The sequence below is a fragment of the Mizuhopecten yessoensis genome, unplaced genomic scaffold, assembly GCF_002113885.1.
Source record: "Mizuhopecten yessoensis strain PY_sf001 unplaced genomic scaffold, ASM211388v2 scaffold2329, whole genome shotgun sequence".
Classification (NCBI taxonomy): Eukaryota; Metazoa; Mollusca; class Bivalvia; order Pectinida; family Pectinidae; genus Mizuhopecten; species Mizuhopecten yessoensis.
In genome coordinates, this window is record NW_018404492.1 from 6,168,581 (window position 1) to 6,188,432 (window position 19,852).

A 19,852-nucleotide genomic window follows, 5' to 3' on the forward strand; every position below is an offset into this window, starting at 1 on the left:
AAATACTACTACTAGACTTCTACAGGTTTACTAAGACAACTTAACAAGATGTATACATACATGCACTCTAAATATGTAGACTCAAATTGCGACAGAAAAGAGCACGCTATTGATATTATCAGAAAGTGAAATTTGTCAATTTGCACCCTGAATGTACCATTTGCCTTGAGTAAAGTACTGCCTTTAACATCACGTTTCATTAATTGGGTAATACACATTTAAGTGTGCATGCATAACGAGGTAATTCCCGTTGACTGCTTGCCTTCTTGCCTTCGTTACAGAAATCACAGGAACTTGCAGCAGCTGCGAGTGCATTTGTACAGGAAACCCCTGCAGCAGTGCATCAACATCTGTTCAAAATCAACAAACAAAACACAAATGTAGCCAAACTGGTCGATCAAATTTAGTTCTTTGCATTTAATTATGTCTGTGATGATGGTTCCGAGGGCTGTTAAAAGCAGTAAAATAAGCTGTTGAACCTTTCTTCAGGTTTGATAATAAATATCACGAGAAGGGAAACAACAAACAATGATACACAGTATAAGTGTGATTGATGATTATCCAGGGTAATTACCATGGATTTGCCTGGCATTGGATTAATTGGCCAAATGCACATTTAATTGTGCATGCTTATAGGCATATAATCTGTGGTGGCTGCTGGTTCCTTCAGCTGTAGAGATTTTCATCTAAATGAATTTTAAATGGGTTTTAGCTAGTACGGGTCTAGAGCAGGTAATGGATCAGAAGACTGAATACATATCTGCTAATACTTATGGTGAACTAAAAAAAAATCTGCTCAAAACTTCTATTCCATGGAAAGTGTCTTGGAATTAATGGAGCAAGGGTTGGTCCGGGAACTGGACATGAATATTTGAATTTACATGGCTTTGTCTCATAAGTCCATGACGTGATATCAGCAACAGCAACCAGTAGAAAAACATGGAAATTTAATTACTGGCAAAAATATCACATGTAATAAATTTCAATTTAAAAGAAATAAACACATTTGTTTATTTGACATCCCAATATGAAACTTGCCAATGTGTAGTAAGACTTAAAAGCTGGTAGGCACAGGTGTACATTAACTCTCCCCCATACATCATCAGACGAGATGGGAGGGACAACGCACACTTTCATCTTTTACATCTGAGATGCTAACTTGGCTTGTTAATTGGCCATCTTGACCTGGAAAGGTGCTTTAGATGTATAGGTGAAGGTTTTACTTACCTGACTAAAGTATCAGTTCGCAGTTTTACAGTACACTAAAATCTGTTTTATATAGGAGTTTTATTGACAGAAACTCTTACTGATGTTTGTGGGGTTCTGAATCATCGGAATCTTTAGATAAGTTGTAATAAACACTATATATATATGTTGAACCTCATCAGAGATATCTGAATATATAAAGTACATTTGTACCATATATATCTATTGCTAACTCTTCTAGAAATGGGTAAACTTAAACAATCTCTTAATTTGTAGTAATGCCATTAAATGTATTCTGCACATCACAAAAAACAAGTAATTCATGAATGGAATATAATGTTAAGTGGCAGAATATTAAAAATATTTTTCTTTAGTATGATGTATACACATTTTAAACAAAGGGCTTATAACCTGTAACGGATACTGTTGGCCTGCAAGTTGGACACATCTATGGTACAAAGATTATAATGTGGAGTATTTAGCACAGATTTATGTCAGAGCTGGCTCAATGTGTATGATTAATGATATAAATGAGACACAAGGTAGATATATCTTGGCGGGATGGTGGGGTTTTATGTCGATGTAGAACATCAATCACTAACAATCAGCAAAGAAGCTTTTCTTGAGCCAAAGTTTTGGTCCTATTTTTATCAGATCGGTTTTCCCCCAGAAGCTATATGGGAGGTAAGAAAAGCTTGAAGCTGGAGGGCTGGCTGTGTTGGAGCCAATTTGAGCCAGTTTTGTGTTTTAATGGTCATGCAGTTCTCATCTCCAGTAACCTTAGTTATTATTGGGTTTTTTTTATCTGAACTATAAACTGTTTTTATTGAAAAATCATTCTGAGATATACCTTAAAATTCATCTCCATAATGCTGCAAAATCTGTAAGTCATGTTAGCAATAATCATCAGTAAGTTTTGTCTTAGCTGTGATTTGTGTGTTTGGTGATCGGAGTTGCCCCTCAACACAATTACATTATTAACCTTAAACCATTGAAACAATGTCAGTAAATTTGTTTCTTTCTGTGTTGACCAGTGGTAAGTTTATTACTATTGACCAGTGGTAAGTTTATTACTATTGACCATGCAGTGGTAAGTTTCCTACTTTTGTGACCAGTGGTAAGTTTATTACTGTTGACCATGCAGTGGTAAGTTTCCTACTATGGTGACCAGTGGTAAGTCTTTGAATTAGAGACCTCTGCTGTGAGATGCACACAAAAAATTGTGAGTTTTGTGTTTTATAGAATGTAAAGAGAACCGAGGAAATGAAGGAGAAAACAGGAGTTAGAACCAGTAGAAATGTGATTCTGACGTGGCATTTTAAATGTTTAAATGTTGTGTCAGCAAGCAATTTGTAGGAGTAATTTACATTGAAATATATGCACACAGCATGTTTTGTTTAAAATACTGCACAAGCCATTAAACGTCTTCATGACAGATTGCTGCAGATACACAAACATAGGACTCTACCAGTCTGTACACTTCACATATGCCTTATCATTACCTGAGCTGTTTTTTGGTTGTCTGTTGAGTTTACATTAGGATTTTGGTTTGTGTATTACAGGGTGTCTGGTGGGGAGCTGTTTGACTACATCTCGGAGAAGGACCACCTCAGTGAAGAGGAAGCCTCCACTTTCATCAAACAAATCCTTGAGGCTGTCCAGCACCTCCATACAAAGTGTATAGCTCACCTAGACCTAAAGGTACACCATTAAAGTCACTAGAATTCCACCTAGTTTTAAAGATACAACATTACAATACATCACTACAAGAGTATAGCTCACCTAGACTTAAAGGTACACCATTACAGTCACTAGGATTCCACCTAGTTTTAAAGATACAACATTACAATACATCACTACAAGAGTATAGCTCACCTAGACCTAAAGGTACACCATTAAAGTCACTAGAATTCCACCTAGTCTTAAAGATATAACATTAAAATACCTACATGACAAGAGTATAGCTCACCCAGACCTAAAGGTACACCTTTAAAGTCACTAGGATTCCACCTTGTCTTAAATATACAACATTAAAATACCTACATGACAAGAGTATAGCTCACCTAGACCTAAAGGTACACCATTACAGTCACTAGGATTACACCTAGTCTTTAAGATACAACATTAAAATACCTACATGACAAAAGTATAGCTCACCTAGACCTGAAGGTACACCATCAAAGTCACTAGAATTACACCTAGTCTTAAATATAGCCATTTAAATACCTACACTACAAGAGTATAGCTCACCTAGACCTAAAGGTACACCATTAAAGTCACTAGGATTCCACCTAGTCTTAAATTTATTACATTAAAATACCTACACTCCAAGAGCATGGTTCACCTAGACCTAAAGGTACAACATTAAATTCACTAGGATACCACCTAGTCTTAAATATAACCATTTAAATAGCTACACTCTTAAGAGCATAGCTCACCTAGACCTAAAGGTACAACATTGAAGTCACTATAATTCCACCTAGTCTTAAAGATACAACCGTAAAAACCTACACTCAAAGAGCATAGCACACCTAGACTTAAATGTACACAATTAAGGTCACAAAGGTTCCGTCTAGACTTAAAGGTACACCATTTAAGTCACTAGGATTCCACCTTGTCTTAAATATACAACATTAAAATACCTACATGAAAAGAGTATAGCTCACCCAGACCTAAAGGTACACCATTAAAATCACAAGGATTCCACCTAGTCTTAAAGATACAACATTAAAATACCTACATGACAAGAGTATAGCTCACCTAGACCTAAAGGTACACCATTACAGTCAATAGGATTCCACCTAGTCTTAAAGATACAACATAAAAAAACCTACACTCAAAGAGCATAGCTCACCTAGACTAAAATGCACACCATTAAAGTCACAAAGGTTCCGTCTAGACTTAAAGGTACATTAAACATTAAAATATACCTACATGACAAGAGCATAGCTCAATTAGACCGAAAGGTACACCATTAAAGTCACGAAGATTCCACCTGGTCTAAAAGTTATAACATTAATATACCTAAACTACAAGAGCATAGCTCACTTTGACCTAAAGGTTCTCTTAAATTAAGGATTGAGAGATTGGGATACTGGTTATATGTTCCCTGGTTTGATTTAGATATCAGTAGGAAAACTGTTGTTTTAAATTCCAACTTGACTTGAAAACAGTGGATGAATAAGCAGACAAACTAAATATGAAACTTTGAGTTAGAGATGAGGTGTTGGTCTCTTTGGCTTATTGCAGGATAAATACATGGTAAGCTTGTTAACTCTTTCACCCCTGAAGACACATTTGAACTCTTCCAATTCAAAGGTTGGAATAGTTCATTGTGAAAGTTCAGGGGTGAATGAGTTAATAATGTTGTGGATACTTCTAAGTCCACACATTTTAGGCTAGACATTGACAACTTGGTGACTTTGAATGCACTTGTTAAATACAATGTTGTGAAATATTGTATGGTTTCTTGCCCACAAAGTTTTAAAAAAACAGCTTTTATTGCACCATATTCCTCCTGGAGGATGCTGTGAAGTGCACTCGAGTCCCCTAGCCATCACTGCTAGCTTATCTGTACATTGCTTATAGTTAGGGAGGTAACAAATGCTGCAGTGAGACTTTTATCACTAATTCCTTCATTTCATTCATTTGACATGCAGCCAGTAGTTGCCACTCATTCGTTCTAGGGGAGATAACTGCACCTCAAATTAAAATTGTTGGGTAGAAATATTTTATCCAGGATAATGATAATCACACGAACATGCAAAAACTGGCTGATGGAGAAAGCTCATAAACATGTCATATATACACACGTTGCCAGTGTCAATTCTATATCGTTATCTTGTCTGCATTCTGTCGCAACTCTTTATAACTGTATTAAATCAGGAATAATTGGATAGCCAATCAAACAGACTCGGCCCCGCCTATACCAATTATGTACAATATATTATGTAAACCTTAAGTACCCACTGAGGAGTTTTTTTGTCCTTGTTTTACCCTTGTACAAGTGCAGCTGCTATGCTACTTAAGAATTACTGGCTGTTCCACTTAATTTGTATGCACAATTTTTGAGATTGTAAATGAAAGATCTAGCCAATCAAAAAACCAGTGGATAGCTGCAAATCATGTACCAAAACTGAAAAAGGAAATCATATACGAGAACAAACATGAAGATTTGCTTTAAAAATTACAGAAATCACTTTACTAAATTAAATAAGATTTCTCTAAACCACAGCCTTCATTGAAGTCTACCTGACAATTTGAAAGTACAGGGAAGATCATGATAGAAAACAGTGTTACATGATATCTACTCTGTCATATAGAAGTAGAACATCCTCCATTATCGTCTAAGTAACTACTGACAATGCAACACATGACAAAATTAATGCTTATTGAGTGATCTACTTGGAGCATAATTCCCCTCACTTTGTGATAATATTTCTACAGCACAGATCCAAGATTGATGGTTTTCCTAATAAATTTCTTATATATTGCAGACTCCTTTGAATTTTTCACTGCTCAAGTATTTGTTCACTATATTTAGAACTTGTGAGCGTACAAAGTAGTGGTCAGTGTTTGGATTGCAGCCTGTTAAGAATCCACTTTTTGCGATTATTTGTTGACAGCCGGAGAACATCATGCTACTGAACAAGAACAGCTGTCGGATCAAGCTGATTGACTTTGGTCTGTCACAGGTGATCACCCCGAAATCTGACATCAGGGCCATGATGGGCACCGCCGAGTTCATAGGTACACCGTTTCTCTCTATATATGCACGGTCTGGTGAATTTTTCTTCGCCCAGACTCATAATGTTCGCCGTAATACCTCTTGCAAAACTCTGACTATAGTCTGGTTTCACCGATTGGGTAATTTTTCTATACATATCAAAAAATTAGTCCATTTTTTCAGCTGCAGAAATCGTAGCTATCATCAGATCAATTTATATTTATGATATTTTGTATTATCGGCCATCGAGCTTCCATGTCTGTTAAAAACTTCCAATACAGTGATCTTGTTTGACAGTACTTAACAGAACCCACTACCTCCATTTATCTGTCACAAAGATACATCATTGTATTCTTTGGATATGCCGATAGGGGCAGATATATGCATGTATTTTTCAAAATATGTAGAACAGTTTATGAGACTTTGACACAAAATATCTATGTACCACTGTTAGCAGTCATCATTTTGTAGACATCATAAAATTATGAATTAAAGTAAACAGAATTTCTTCAAAAGGAGATTTAGGGAAAATGCATCTATGTTAGTGTACAGATATAAGAAATACAGTGATGTGTCATATGTCCATATCTGTGGTGAAAAATGAAATGTGAAGGGTTTTGAATGCATGACAGTAAAACTCTAAGGAACTTTATGAATGTTTTGCAGCACCTGAAGTTGTAAGCTACGATCCCCTTTCACTGGCTACAGACATGTGGAGCATAGGGGTGATAACCTATATATTGTAAGTAAAGGGTTGTTTGATAAATATATCAGGGGATGTATATCCTATATCATGTCAGTCAAGGGAATGTATGTCAAGGGGAGATAATGCAAAAGCTATATATGACTATTTTATACATTTCATCAAGGAGGATATGCCAGTCAAGGGGAGATAACTTATATGATGAATAATCACTGTTAATGAATCAAATGTTTTACATGAATTGTGTTGAGATATATATTTGAGTTTGTAATATATAGCTGCAGTTTTGTAGATGTGTTGGCATACCCTGTTGAAGTTTCCTGTTCCAGTCTAGGAAAGATGTTAAACATTAATTAGCCTTAAGGCACTATTTAACCAAAGTTACAAAATGGCACTGTGATATGGTACCTGTCAGTACATATATATATATAGCTGTTACTCAGATATTTCATATGTACTAAATGAATCATAAAACTGTTTATAGACTGAGTGGTGCCTCTCCATTCCTGGGCGATGAGCAGCAGGAGACCTATGAAAACATAACCTCCGTAACCTACGCTTTTGACGAGGAGTACTTTAATGGGACCAGCGAACTTGCAAAAGATTTTATCAGGAAAACATTTATAAAAGAATCGAGGTAGGCAGTCAAAGGACACACTATGAGTGGCCTCCCCTTGATTATAACATAAACATTGATCTAAAAAGTGTATATGGTGTTATAACAGGGCTCCTTTAATAAGATTAAAGAAAATATTTGCTATTTTGAGGCCAAATATGTTACAGATCTGTTGAATTTTGACTTTTTTCATGCATATGATCTATTTATACAAATATATTTCTTTACAGAAAACGAGCAACTGTCACTACATGCATGCAACATCCCTGGATACAGGTAAAGACCAGTCACAGAGCATGTGTTATATATATATATCAGCTTTCAGATGGATTCACTGTATCCCTTATATGGGCATGAAGTTACGTATTTCCGGGCTAAAACCCTTTACAGGGCATGGTGGAACCCAATCTCAACTTTTGGCCAGTGATTATTTTGTTATGCAAATTGGTATGGTAGATGCCATTGTTAGTACTAATGAATATGTTAATTTTCCTGTAAACCATATAGTAACAGCATGTACCAATCAGATATTTTTTGACGAATTGTACTGCTACAATATACTAGAGAGAATGATGAAACTATTGGCATCATCTATCGAATAGTTCCATAAAACTAATAAGACCAATTGGCTGATTTCGAGTAGTATATTTGCATAAACAATTCCAGTGGCTTTAATTGTGCAAGGAAAATGGCTTAGCTTCAAAATCTTCAAAAGCATTACCTACATTTAAAAAATGTACAGGAAACATTATGGCATTGCATGGCTTTAAATCTGCAGATATTCTCTTAGCCACATGCTGTCATTTTCCTAAAAGAATATGATTGTTTGCATTTATAAGCTTAGCTGTTTCCTAGCCTTCATTGAGAACAGCGTGGAGTAACACTGATGTATAAATAGGGAAATTATAACAATTGTAAGGCCAGTTCCGAGTGAAAATAGATTTAATGATGTAGTGATAACACGAAATGTATTGTTGTATAAGAACTTGATGGGTCATTAGCTCCAAAATAATGTAAGATAGATTTCTTATCAACTGACAAATTCATCAGGTATGGAGACGGATGCATAATTCCTAGAAGTGGTGTATACATATATAGACTATACATAGACTGTATACTGCATGTTGGTAGTATGGTGGGAAAAAAAGTAATATCACCTTAAACTTGTTTATTTTTGTAAGGGGATCATAAACATGATGGTGTTAGCTTTGTTTGGTATTACTTTATATCCTAAACAGTCCCAAGAATATCCGATGACATCCTGCCTTGTTATTATGTTGGCCGCCATTACGGGAATGCTCGAGTTTACCATACAGTTATCTCCCCTGTTCTACATGCATTGTGATTGTTGTACTTCAGTGAAAACCTGGTTATATAAAGGAATTTAAAAGGGAAAGCATTGATGCTAACGGCTTATTAACACTTATAACGTTGTAGCCTGGCTGAGTTCATATGTAAGAAATCAAACAAAAATCATCAGAACATATCTTGATATTTAAATTACTCTACCAGTGCAAACTAAACATTGTTTAACAAGTCAACACATATTTGTAATCAGCATACTGGATACTAAAAATCTACATTGATCAATTATATTGCTTTTAACAAACTGGTCTGATGGTGTTTTCAGATATTAAATTAGGCCCTGAATAACCTTAAAGGTTGAAAGGATGTAAAACAATACAAATTATCCCAGTTTAAAGCCTGCATTATAGCCAGGTTGACTGTTTCACTAATATACCCCTGTTTCCTACTGTGGCCAGCATGCTCCTAGGTTATTGATACTAAAAATCTCTTATCCACAGCCTCAGGAGAAAAAGCAGTCACTCACCAGAAAAACCTCTGTCATCAACATTGAGCAATTCAAGAAACTCATGGCCAGAAAGCGCTGGAAGGTAACAAAGTGTTACTGTGTTGTAGAGGTCTGAGGAAGGTAACAATAACAAAGTGTTACTTTGTTGTAGAGGTCTGAGGAAGGCAACAAAGTGTTATAGTGTTGAAGGGTTCTGAGGAAGGTAACGAAGTGTTACTGTGTTGTAGAGGTTTGAGGAAGGTAACAAAGTGTTACTGTGTTGGCGAGGTCTGAGGAAGGGAACAAAGTGTTACTGTATTATGGAGGTCTGAGGAAGGCAACAAAGTGTTACTGTGTTGTAAATTTTTGCCGAAGGTAACAAAGTGTTACTGTGTTGTAGAGGTCTGAGGAAGGTAACAAGTTGTTTCTGTGTTGTACAGGTCTGAGGAAGGTAACAAAGTGTTACTGTGTTGTAGAGGTTTGAGGAAGGTAACAAAGTGTTACTATGTTGTAGAGGTTTGAGGAAGGTAACAAAGTGTTACTGTGTTGTAGTGGTCTGAGGAAGGTAACAAGTTGTGTCTGTGTTGTACGGGTCTGAGGAAGGTAACAATGTGTTACTGTGTTCTACAGTCTGAGGAAGGCACCAAAGTGTTACTGTGTTGTAGAGGTCTGGGGAAGGCAACAAAATGTTACTGTGTTGTAGAGGTCTGCTACATTGTTGTGGAAGTCTGCGGATGGTAACAAAGTGTTTAAGCATTGTGGAAGTCTGAGATAAAGCATTATAGCACTGAGGATGGTAACAAAGTGTTGTAGTGTTTTGAACTTCTGAAGACAGTAAAAAAATGTTTCAAAATTAAAAAGGCAGAGGAAGGCAACAAAGTGTTACAGTGTTGTAGAGGTCTGAGGAAGGCAACAAAGTGTTATAGTGTTGTGGAGGTCTGTGGAAGGTAACAAAGTGTTACAGTGTTGGGAAGGTCTGTGGAAGGTAACAAAGTGTTACAGTGTTGTGGAGGTCTGTGGAAGGTAACAAAGTGTTATAGTGTTGTGGAGGTCTGTGGAAGGTAACAAAGTGTTATAGAGTACTGGAGGTCTGTGGAAGGTAACAAAGTGTTGTAGTGTTGTGGAGGTCTGTGGAAGGTAACAAAGTGTTATAGAGTACTGGAGGTCTGAGAATGATATCAAAGTGTTACAGTGTTGAGGATGTCTGAGGTAGGTAACAAACTGTTACAGTACCATGGATAGTAACAAAATGTTAGTTTGTGTGGAGGTCTGAGGAAGGTTACAAATTGTTATGGTATTTTGGAATTATTGAGGACAGTAATAAAGTGTTACAGTGTTAGAATCTGAGGAAAGTGACAATGACTAGTAAATGAAGTACAGTGTTGTAGAGGTTTGAGGAAGGTAGGGTTGAGGATAACTGAGAAAGGTAACGAAGAATTACAGTATTATTTGGAGTTTTGACAATTTTATTATGTCCCAGCCATTTATTGGAAGGAAGGGGAGCATAATGTTTGAATATATTTAAATAATCTTCATATGATGACTATTCAACTGAATCTGTTAAGTATGACATTTCATTGAAATAGTTTGTATTTCAGATTGTCAACCATTTTCAAAAGTTGATACAAACTGTACATGGCTGTAGGACATTCATGTCTTACAGATATTTTCCCCTTTTTACAGTGATTAGGTCTGAGGGAAGGTAGCCATTATGATTAGGATTATGTATACAGAAATTTTTAAATTATCAAATTACATTACTGTATCTTATGTCACTGATGTATAATTATACAAAGCAGGCGGAATTTGGAAAGAAAAAATGTTTATTCTTATTTATTGTGATTGTATCTTTTTATCATAAATAGTGTTTTATTTTCTTATTCAGATTTTGTTAAGGAATAGATGTTGTGTATCATATTTGATTTTTCTGTCTCTTTTTCTTGTAGCAATCAGTAAGGATAGTCTCCCTTTGTACTCACCTTTCTAGAAGTGTTCGACTACGCAAATCTCAAAGTCTCGATACTAATCTCAGCGACAGTAAAGATGTTTTAGGAGATGAGGTAAGTCTCAATTTTTATTATCTTCTCTTTCATTATTTACAACTTTAAAATGTTCATTGCTGCTTTGTATCATCGAAGATATTCATAATATAATTAAGAATTAAAAAGAAATGAACCACCAATATTTGTTGTAACATACTGAATGTATGCCATTTCATTGTTTGATCAATGATAATGTTGGAGCTAGTTTCCTTTACTTGTATTTTACATTTCCTACTTTTTGAAGCACTGCATGATTTGTTGGTTTTATTCTTAATTCAAGTTGCATGTCGAGCATGTTAATTTTCAATTATCTAAACATGATATATAAAATGCATGTCGACTAATTATATATCAAAGACGTCATAACAATCAAATTGGCCTTTCATCAACAACTTGTTGTTGTTTTGAATACTTGGTATTCACCCCTGAAATTTCATAATGAACTATTCCAACCTTTGAATTGGACGAGTTCAAATGTGTCTTCCGGGGTGAATGAGTTAAAACATAAGGTATAATGTAGTTTTTCCTGTCATATTTTCTGTATTAATATTAAAGGGGAATTTAAATAGTAAAAAGGTATATGTTAAAAGAATTTCAAGGCTATTTATTAATAAAAGCTTGTTTCATCATCTGGCGAAGAAGTAACAATAAATATTTTCATATTAACACTAATTCTTTGACACTCTCTTCTTTCGATCACTGACTTAATATATTAGTTCAAAATCATTATCTGGTAATGGTCCTAAATTAATGCTTTAGTTGGTTGGAAAGGCTAACGTACCAATGTCACTAGTGTAGTGTATTGATGTAGTTTATAGTTCTAGTTCATTGATGTAGTTCATTGGTCTAGTTCAGTGATGTAGTTCATTGATTTAGTTCAGTGTAGTTCATTGGTCTATTGATGTAGTTTGTTGATCTTGTTTATTTATGTAGTTTTATTGGTAATGGATCAATACCTGAATTTCAGCTTATGTAGTCGTGTCATAACTTCTTCAAATAAAAAAAAGAAATGAAAATATTTTATCTAAACAAGGCCTAGCTTGCTTTAAAGATGGTGAAGATTATTTCCGTCTTTTCATATTGCAGAGTTATCCTCTCTTGTGAGCAGGTAGTGATTGTTACGTTATTGGTTTGTGAGAGTAACGTCATCAATTTTTGTGAAAACAACGGAATTTTCTCACACAAACCAATGACGTAACAATCAATACCTACTCACAAGAGAAAATAACTCTGCAATACGCAAAGACGGAATAGGCGCAGACTAACATTTCTCTATAATCCCCCTGTCCTGTAGGTCACACCAGAGGATACTGTACAGCATGCCACTCGGGACGACAAGGATCTCAATAAACAAGCCGATAACTGATCTCCAATGTACTCTATGGATCTAATGTGTTGTTATACGTGTATGTGTGGGGTTTCTGGTGTGTTAAATCTAATGTCTGGGTTTCCTGTTCTAATATCAGTCTCAATAGATTGACAGTGTTTTGTTATACCTAATGCATTATCAGTGTCTATGTCTAAGGCTTGGACTGTTAATGATAACCTGTGATGCATGTCTAACTTCCTGCACAATATAAATTAACATCTACTGCCATTATATACTAATGCTTAACAAAGCTCACTCTTTCACTTGCATGAAGTATATCTATTATTTTGCACTAGACTTAGCAGGGATTTAGCTTTTACAGAGGTTATATAGCAACCACCTTGATATCAGTAAGGAAACGAAACCGTCACATCGCAGCTAGATAATGATATCTAAAGGGATATGTTTGCAGGCAGAACTTTTCACATCTCTGTCACGTACAAGTGATAATGCCTTGAAGTGTATCTTTTAATGATGAAACAGTTACTTGATTCACCCTGGTTTGATCCTTATTTGTACGTATATATCGTATTGGTAAGCTCGCTGTACACCCTCAGTCGTAACTGGCAGCTCTGTGCTGCAAACCGTATTTTAATCAATAATGTTACATCACACATATGGTTTGTTGAATGTGACTGATTTGTGGTTTCATTGTCCAATCGCTGTTTTTGTTTCAAAATGAAAACCGTCGTGTTTACAAATAGCATTCAAATGATCACAATATGTTAGTGATGTTAAAATACTCCATGTATCATACAAATCTCCATGATACACGTGTTCAGGACATTCTCCCACCGTTCGTGAAATTCTCTCCCTTCTTTTAAACTGTTTCGTGATTTTTCTGTCACTCCTCTCTGACACCCCTTAGGGTATCATTTCTCTGTGACTCCCTAGGTAATGATTTCTCTGACACCCCTTAGGGTATGATTTCTCTATCACCCTCGATGGTAGACTTTCCTAAACGGTAGTTTTTTTCGAATAGTCTAACCGGAGGGCTAAAGCAAGCCTTGGGTTAGGTAATCAAGAATATCACCCCTTTACTTGTAATTTCATTGTGTTATATACCCTCATAGTAAGAAAAGAGGTCTATTATTCACTCTCGTGTGTGGAAGGCATTACTGTGGGGCACGTCTGGGCTAAACAATAAGAGTAGCCCAATACTCTGAGACTAGCGGAATTTCCAGCTTGACTAGTGGATCTAAAAACCACTAGTTAGTTGACTAGTTAAAATTTGATATTGTTTATCTTGTTGAATAATATTGGGTTAGTGAAATTTGCACACGGACTACCGGTAATAAAAATTGCAAACTACCACCACAATTGACTAGTGGTATTCAAAATGTAGTTTCTAGCCCTGCACTTAAAATCTAAGAAATACAAAACTTTGAAACATCTATAAAGCATATGCCTGTTCTTCTATCATGGATCTGAAGCTGAAATGTTCCTTTATAATGCTGCAAAAAATAGTCAGTCAGTTCATCCATTTGAGTACCAAATGTACCAGTTGAACCAGTGAGGTGGTTTCAGAGAGAAAGATGTGCCACTTCATGTAGATACATACAGCCTCTCTGTTCTACATACCATCTATGCTGGACCATCCCGTATTGATTTTTCACTCGCCCTTAAAAAATTCTAGGACAGGTATCAAATCTAAAACGATGAATATTAGGTAACATGTATATATTTCCAGAAGAGTGATGAAAACTATAAAATTCTTCATAACATTTCTGTATTCTGAAGAATCAACCTTTTTGTCAAATTTCAGCCGTACTCACTGGCACTTTGATTGTCAGTTGTAGCCTGAAGTTTTCAAATTTTATGTTTTGTACCAAGGAGAGTATATTGTGATGGTTGTACTTGGTGATTGGTATTGATTTAGTTCTCCACTTCACAGCACATGCTTGTTATCATAAAAATCTATTTCACAAAATAATCAGATCACACACGGCTCATTTCAATACCAATATATATTACTCCATCTAGGCTAAGTGTGCTTCGCTTGATGTTGGGTTATGTCCCCTTAGTCAACACTTAGTTACCTGCCCTTTGACTAAGCTTATTACATGTAAATCATTGCCAGTGTTTGGCTCGCAGTCATGTTTCTGATATAGCTGACTAAAAATAAGATCCTTTTGTGTGAGATTTGATTCCCTGCACTCTAACTATTGTAACCATTATGACTGAATGTGACGATAAAGATAACTGACACGGTGAGACTAACAAGCGACTAGTCAAGCTGGTCTATGATTTTGTTTGGATACCATAACATTTGGTTACGGAGTTGTTTAACTTGGTGCCAAATAAAATGGAAATTTGTTTGCTGATTAACAGAAATAATGCTACACTGCTGATTTTATGCAGAATACATGCTGAATATGTGCTGATAATGTATGAATAAGTGCTGATCATGCGCTGAAAGGCTTTTGGAGTATGGTGTTGACTGCTGGGTAGTATAGGGTTTGTGGTTGGTCTGTGAACCAGACATGCTTGACATCTCATTAACATTGCAAATAAGTCACGTTTTTTTGTGATGTGATTTGAGAAACATATAGATTTTGTTCTGTAATGCATTGCTGTGAGAGGCAGACATCAATTCAGTACATTGAATGAAGCTACATGGAATCTGGCGAGGAGGCACAACGATTACCTCTGTCGTGCATGATCAGGACCTTGCTTATTTATATTCCTGCAGTAGGAATTAATCACTGTTCGTGTTGTGTTTTCTGTGATAAAAAGATAAAAAAAAAAAATGCAGTATCTTGTTATGTGAAATGTAATGTAAATGTCTTCTCAAAAAACAGCTGTTCTCTCCGTGAACTTTGTGTGGTTTAGCACTAGAACGGTGCTGAGTTCTGTGTTATGTCAGCTGTTCTCTGTCTACACAGAGTTTGTATGGATGTTCAGCACCAGAATGGTGCTCTGTGCTATGTTACTATAATCTATGTGTTCTATCGAACACGCAATGCTAAGTAGATCTGGATCTATATTAATTGTGTTTGTGGACAATGTTAATATAATGACAATTTGATTGTTTAAAAAATTATTATAATTTAATTTTAATTAATCCGAAGTATCAATGATGATGCTATTTCGTGTCTGTAATATCTTTAGATATATAATGGTTTTGTATTATTTGTAAAACATTATGTAAACAGATATTTGATATTAAAATGATAAAAAAAAAAATGTTTCTGTGAGATGAAAAGGACATGATCAAGTTTGTTCAAGATAAATGTTTACTCTGTGATATTAATGATATTATTATTTGTGCTTTTTTTCTGTACAATTTTTTTTTATTGTTATTGATATTCTAAATGTGAGGATGTTTTCCAGTTTTGGCTATATTGACTCATATAATAATTTTGCACATTAGTACAGTATGTTATATCTCAAGCACTTTTTGTCCTTTTCATATAAATATACGATATACATGTATTTTAAAACTTATAGGATAAATTACAAAAGAGGTTTTTAAGCACCATTGCCTTAAATACACATGTACCCTTGTTCCTATGCTTAGGACACCACCAAAGGGGTATCTGTATATATTATAATCACCACGGAAAGCAGTGTAATTATATGTTAGGGGGCACCACCAAAGGGGTATCTGTGTTTTACTATAATCACCACGGAAAGCAGTATAATTATATGTTAGGGGTACCACCAAAGGGATTATCTGTTTATATTATGGGCACTGATGAAGCTAGGACAGCTATATGTGTTAGGGGCACCTGACCAAAGGGGATACCTTTATATGTTAGAGGGGGCCACTAAAGGAGATACCTCTTTATATAAGGGGGCGTCAGATCTAAGGGGAAATTTGTAGATGTTAGGGGGACCACTGAAGGCGATTCTCTTTATGTTCAGGCATCACCAGAGGGGTTACTTTTTTTTATATTAGGGGTACCAGATCAAAGGGGATACCTGTATATTTTAGAGGGGACCACTAAAGGAGATAAACTCTTTATATAAGGGGGCGTCAGATCTAAGGGGAAATCTGTAGATGTTAGGGGGACCACCGAAGGCGATTCTCTTTATGTTCAGGCATCACCATAGGGGTTATTTTTTTATATTAGGGGTACCAGATCAAAGGGGATACCTGTATATATTAGGGGCAACACGAAAGGGAATGCACATTTGATCTAAAAGTTCAGGTAGTATTTTAAGAAAATATTTCATGAATATTTTTGTTTTTTTAAATTTTGATCTGAATCATTTAAGGAAAGACTATAAATTGTTTTATTAATTGGATTACTAAGGTAGATTATGTGTATCAGAAACTACACCATAGAGGAAGCAGGAAAGTGTCTTACAAGCAATTTGCTCAAACATTTATTTCATGTGTACTAAGTACTAGGTACTAAGTACTAGGGTGACCTTATGTGGTGGTGCTTCATCTGTCGTTTGTCATCTGTCAGTTTTTTTTATTAAAAGATATCTCCCAAACTACTAAATAAAATTCAGCAAAATGTTTTGTGCTAGAATCCACAGGCCATGAGGATCATAATATACAAACACATCGAAAGTGGTTGATCCTCCTGTTTTATACAGGGCCCAGGGCCCACTTGTATAAAACATCTCAACTCTTGATATTTCCTCAAGTCTAAGATTTCTCATAGACAATACATTGCTTGAGATTTTCCTTAACTTTGAGATGTTTTATACAAGTGGGCCCAGCGGGGACTTAGAGGCTGGGTCAAAAGGGATCAAAAGGGGTCAAAAAAGGTTGTTATTTTGCTCATCCTCTTCCAAACTGCTGGGCAGATTTCAACCAAAATTTGGTACAAATGTAGTGTGTTGAGTCCATAAGAATCCACATTTAGTGATTATAATAATAATTTGAGGTTCTTATATACTGCTTTATCACAACCTAGGTCGTAAGTCGTCTCAAAGTGGTTCACAAATTATTATCTGTGTATAGGGCCTTTGCAACCAGCCAATACATTTCTCCCTGGGGAGCATACAGCCGGAGCTGCCATTTCGGCGCTCACAGCTAGCATTTTACAATTCTAGCACTACCCAACCACATACTCATTTACAGCTAAGTAGACTGGAACAAGCGGAGTAAAGTATCTCGCTCAAAGATACAACACAGTGCCGTGCCCAATCTAATTAAAATTATATCTTCACATCGCTTCCTTTTACTGATATGTCGCGTTGAAGATCTAACAACATCCCTTAGAGGGTCATGTTCAGGCGACCTTTGCATTAACCAATCAGATGAGAGCTTACGCATTTCTGTAAGTGATGATGTAATGATTTCGGAACACACTTGCTATGATAAAAGACCGAGAGGTGTCAAATGAGCATCGAAAATGGCGGCGCCCATGACACCACGCCGTGTCTATCTACAAGACAACGTTTGTACAATTTGTGGATTTTGCTTTGAAATAAGAGAGACTTCCTCTTCTGGTGATGTTGTCGTTAAAAAGTTTAACAACCTGAAACTAAAATTAACCAATGACAGGCTTCGCAATATTCAAACTATCACTGGACCAGACGAAAAAGTGGATTTTGGGCTACGAGGTGTCTGCATTAAATGCTACAGGTCCTGCTTTCTGATTGGTTGAATGAAAGAGTTATGTCGCGTTTTGATTGGCTTGTTATAAATGCGATAATGCATTCATGTTGACCTCTGACGTGACCCTCTATGGGATGTTGTTAGATCTTCAACGCGACATATCAGTAAACGGGAGCGATGTGAAGATATAATTTTAATTAGATTGTGCCGTGCCTTGACTCGAACCCGCAACCCTTCGGTCAGGAGCCCGGCGTCCTACCACTAGACTACCATGCCTTCTTTAAACAAATGGAGGTGGCAGACCCTTCTAGTAACTGTGGGTTAAAAGGGGTCACATTTGAAAACTTGCTACAAATAATATCTCTTCCCAAACTACTGGGCAAACATTTAACCAAACAGTTGTGGTAGCATCCTTAGCCCACTGGAATGAAAAGTTCTACAAAAAGGTAGCTGATATTCCTGGTGACTGTCCTAAACTACTAGCTGATTTCAACCTTTCTTCCGAAATAGCTGGGTGAGTGACTCAAGGCCCATGGGCCCTTTTTTTGTGTGATATATACAAGACAATATATAGCTACTTTAGTACCTTATATAAAAGATATAAAAGATATAAAACCTCATTTGTTAGTGTATTTTTATTTCATAGAGTGTACTTAATAGAGTAATAAAGTAATGTTTATATTTGATGAAGGTTGGTGTTTTTATGTTATTTCCACATCATTTATATCCTGACCAGATCTCAACAGCTGTTTATAAATAGATGGAACTATAATTCTGTCATCAAATCTCACAAAAAAAACTTGCTTGTCCTAGCACACATTATGTTTATATGTACTTTGATGGTGCTCCTCAATACAGTACTTCTAAACCTTATGAAATCCAAAAAAAAAAAAAACAAACAAACAAAAAAAAAAACAGAAAATATATGTTACTACAGTCTACTGCTGAAACAGTCTTTGAGATAACTTGTTTTACAGCCAAACATCATTTTTTGAAATAAATAAATTGTTACAACCATGTGCTATTCTCCAGGCATATGTACTGTGCACTGTATGCATTATTCATGCATAAAACTTTGACCCTGATCTATATTGCAACGTGTTTTAATGTTTCTAGTGTCAGTTAACTTACTTCTACGTGTATAGACTTCGTTTTCACAAATCTTAAGGTTATATAAATGGATAGTGAAAAAAATTGTCATTTTTCAAGTGCCCAGATTTGTTATGCATGCCTTAAGTTATAAGCCAAATTGGAAACTTACAGTAAGGCACTTTTTGTAACGACCATGTATCTGTGAATGGATGGTTGTAATCAGAACGATCATGTGTAGAATAAAAGAATCTTTCACCCCCTTGGGAGTGAGACAGGGTGATCTCAACCCGAGGGGTAAGATTCTTATTTTTCTCTTACCCTATTTACCCTCTTATGTATTTTATATAGACGTTACATCAATGCAAGACAATGTTGATGTGATGCGGCTGAATTGTCGACGTGACGTCATTGTATTGTTGGCGTGACGTCATGGTATTGTTGCTATGACGTCATACAATTGTTGAGAACGTGCAAATAACAGGTGTAGATTGTCTCAACCCTAGGGGGAGTTTAGAAAATCTCACCGGTAAAATGTTGGATTTCCCTGTCCAGGGTAAGAGAAATAGATATCTGTTCAGGTACAAACTGAAGTTTGGTGCAATAATGGTAAATATGGTACTAGAAAACAATGTATTTATTAGTGATTCTAGCCTCAGATGTCCTGAGAAAAGAGTTAATATTAATAGAGGAGCAGAAAGACTCCCTAAGATGGAGTGTTGCGATAGCTGTGTATTATATGTTAGGTCTAATCTCGCTCCTTATGAATTCATGTCACACTCAATTTA

The 19,852-nt window shown here is 35.9% G+C and overlaps 1 protein-coding gene across 4 annotated transcripts in view; it reads left to right on the plus strand.

The window, feature by feature from the left end:
• Nucleotides 1–19,852, plus strand: part of LOC110445681 (death-associated protein kinase 1-like) — a 113,673-nt gene that overhangs the window by 52,253 nt on the left and 41,568 nt on the right. For 2 of the 4 annotated variants that reach the window (XM_021490431.1, XM_021490433.1), the window contains exons 3-9: nucleotides 2,769–2,907; nucleotides 5,832–5,955; nucleotides 6,599–6,674; nucleotides 7,120–7,272; nucleotides 7,482–7,527; nucleotides 9,057–9,146; nucleotides 10,990–11,103. In XM_021490431.1, the coding sequence (XP_021346106.1) occupies nucleotides 2,769–2,907; nucleotides 5,832–5,955; nucleotides 6,599–6,674; nucleotides 7,120–7,272; nucleotides 7,482–7,527; nucleotides 9,057–9,146; nucleotides 10,990–11,103 (742 nt within the window). Of the gene's footprint in view, nucleotides 1–2,768; nucleotides 2,908–3,961; nucleotides 3,979–5,831; nucleotides 5,956–6,598; nucleotides 6,675–7,119; nucleotides 7,273–7,481; nucleotides 7,528–9,056; nucleotides 9,147–10,989; nucleotides 11,104–19,852 lie in introns of those variants that run through there. The other 2 variants (XM_021490436.1, XM_021490432.1) reach the window with 2 other exon arrangements.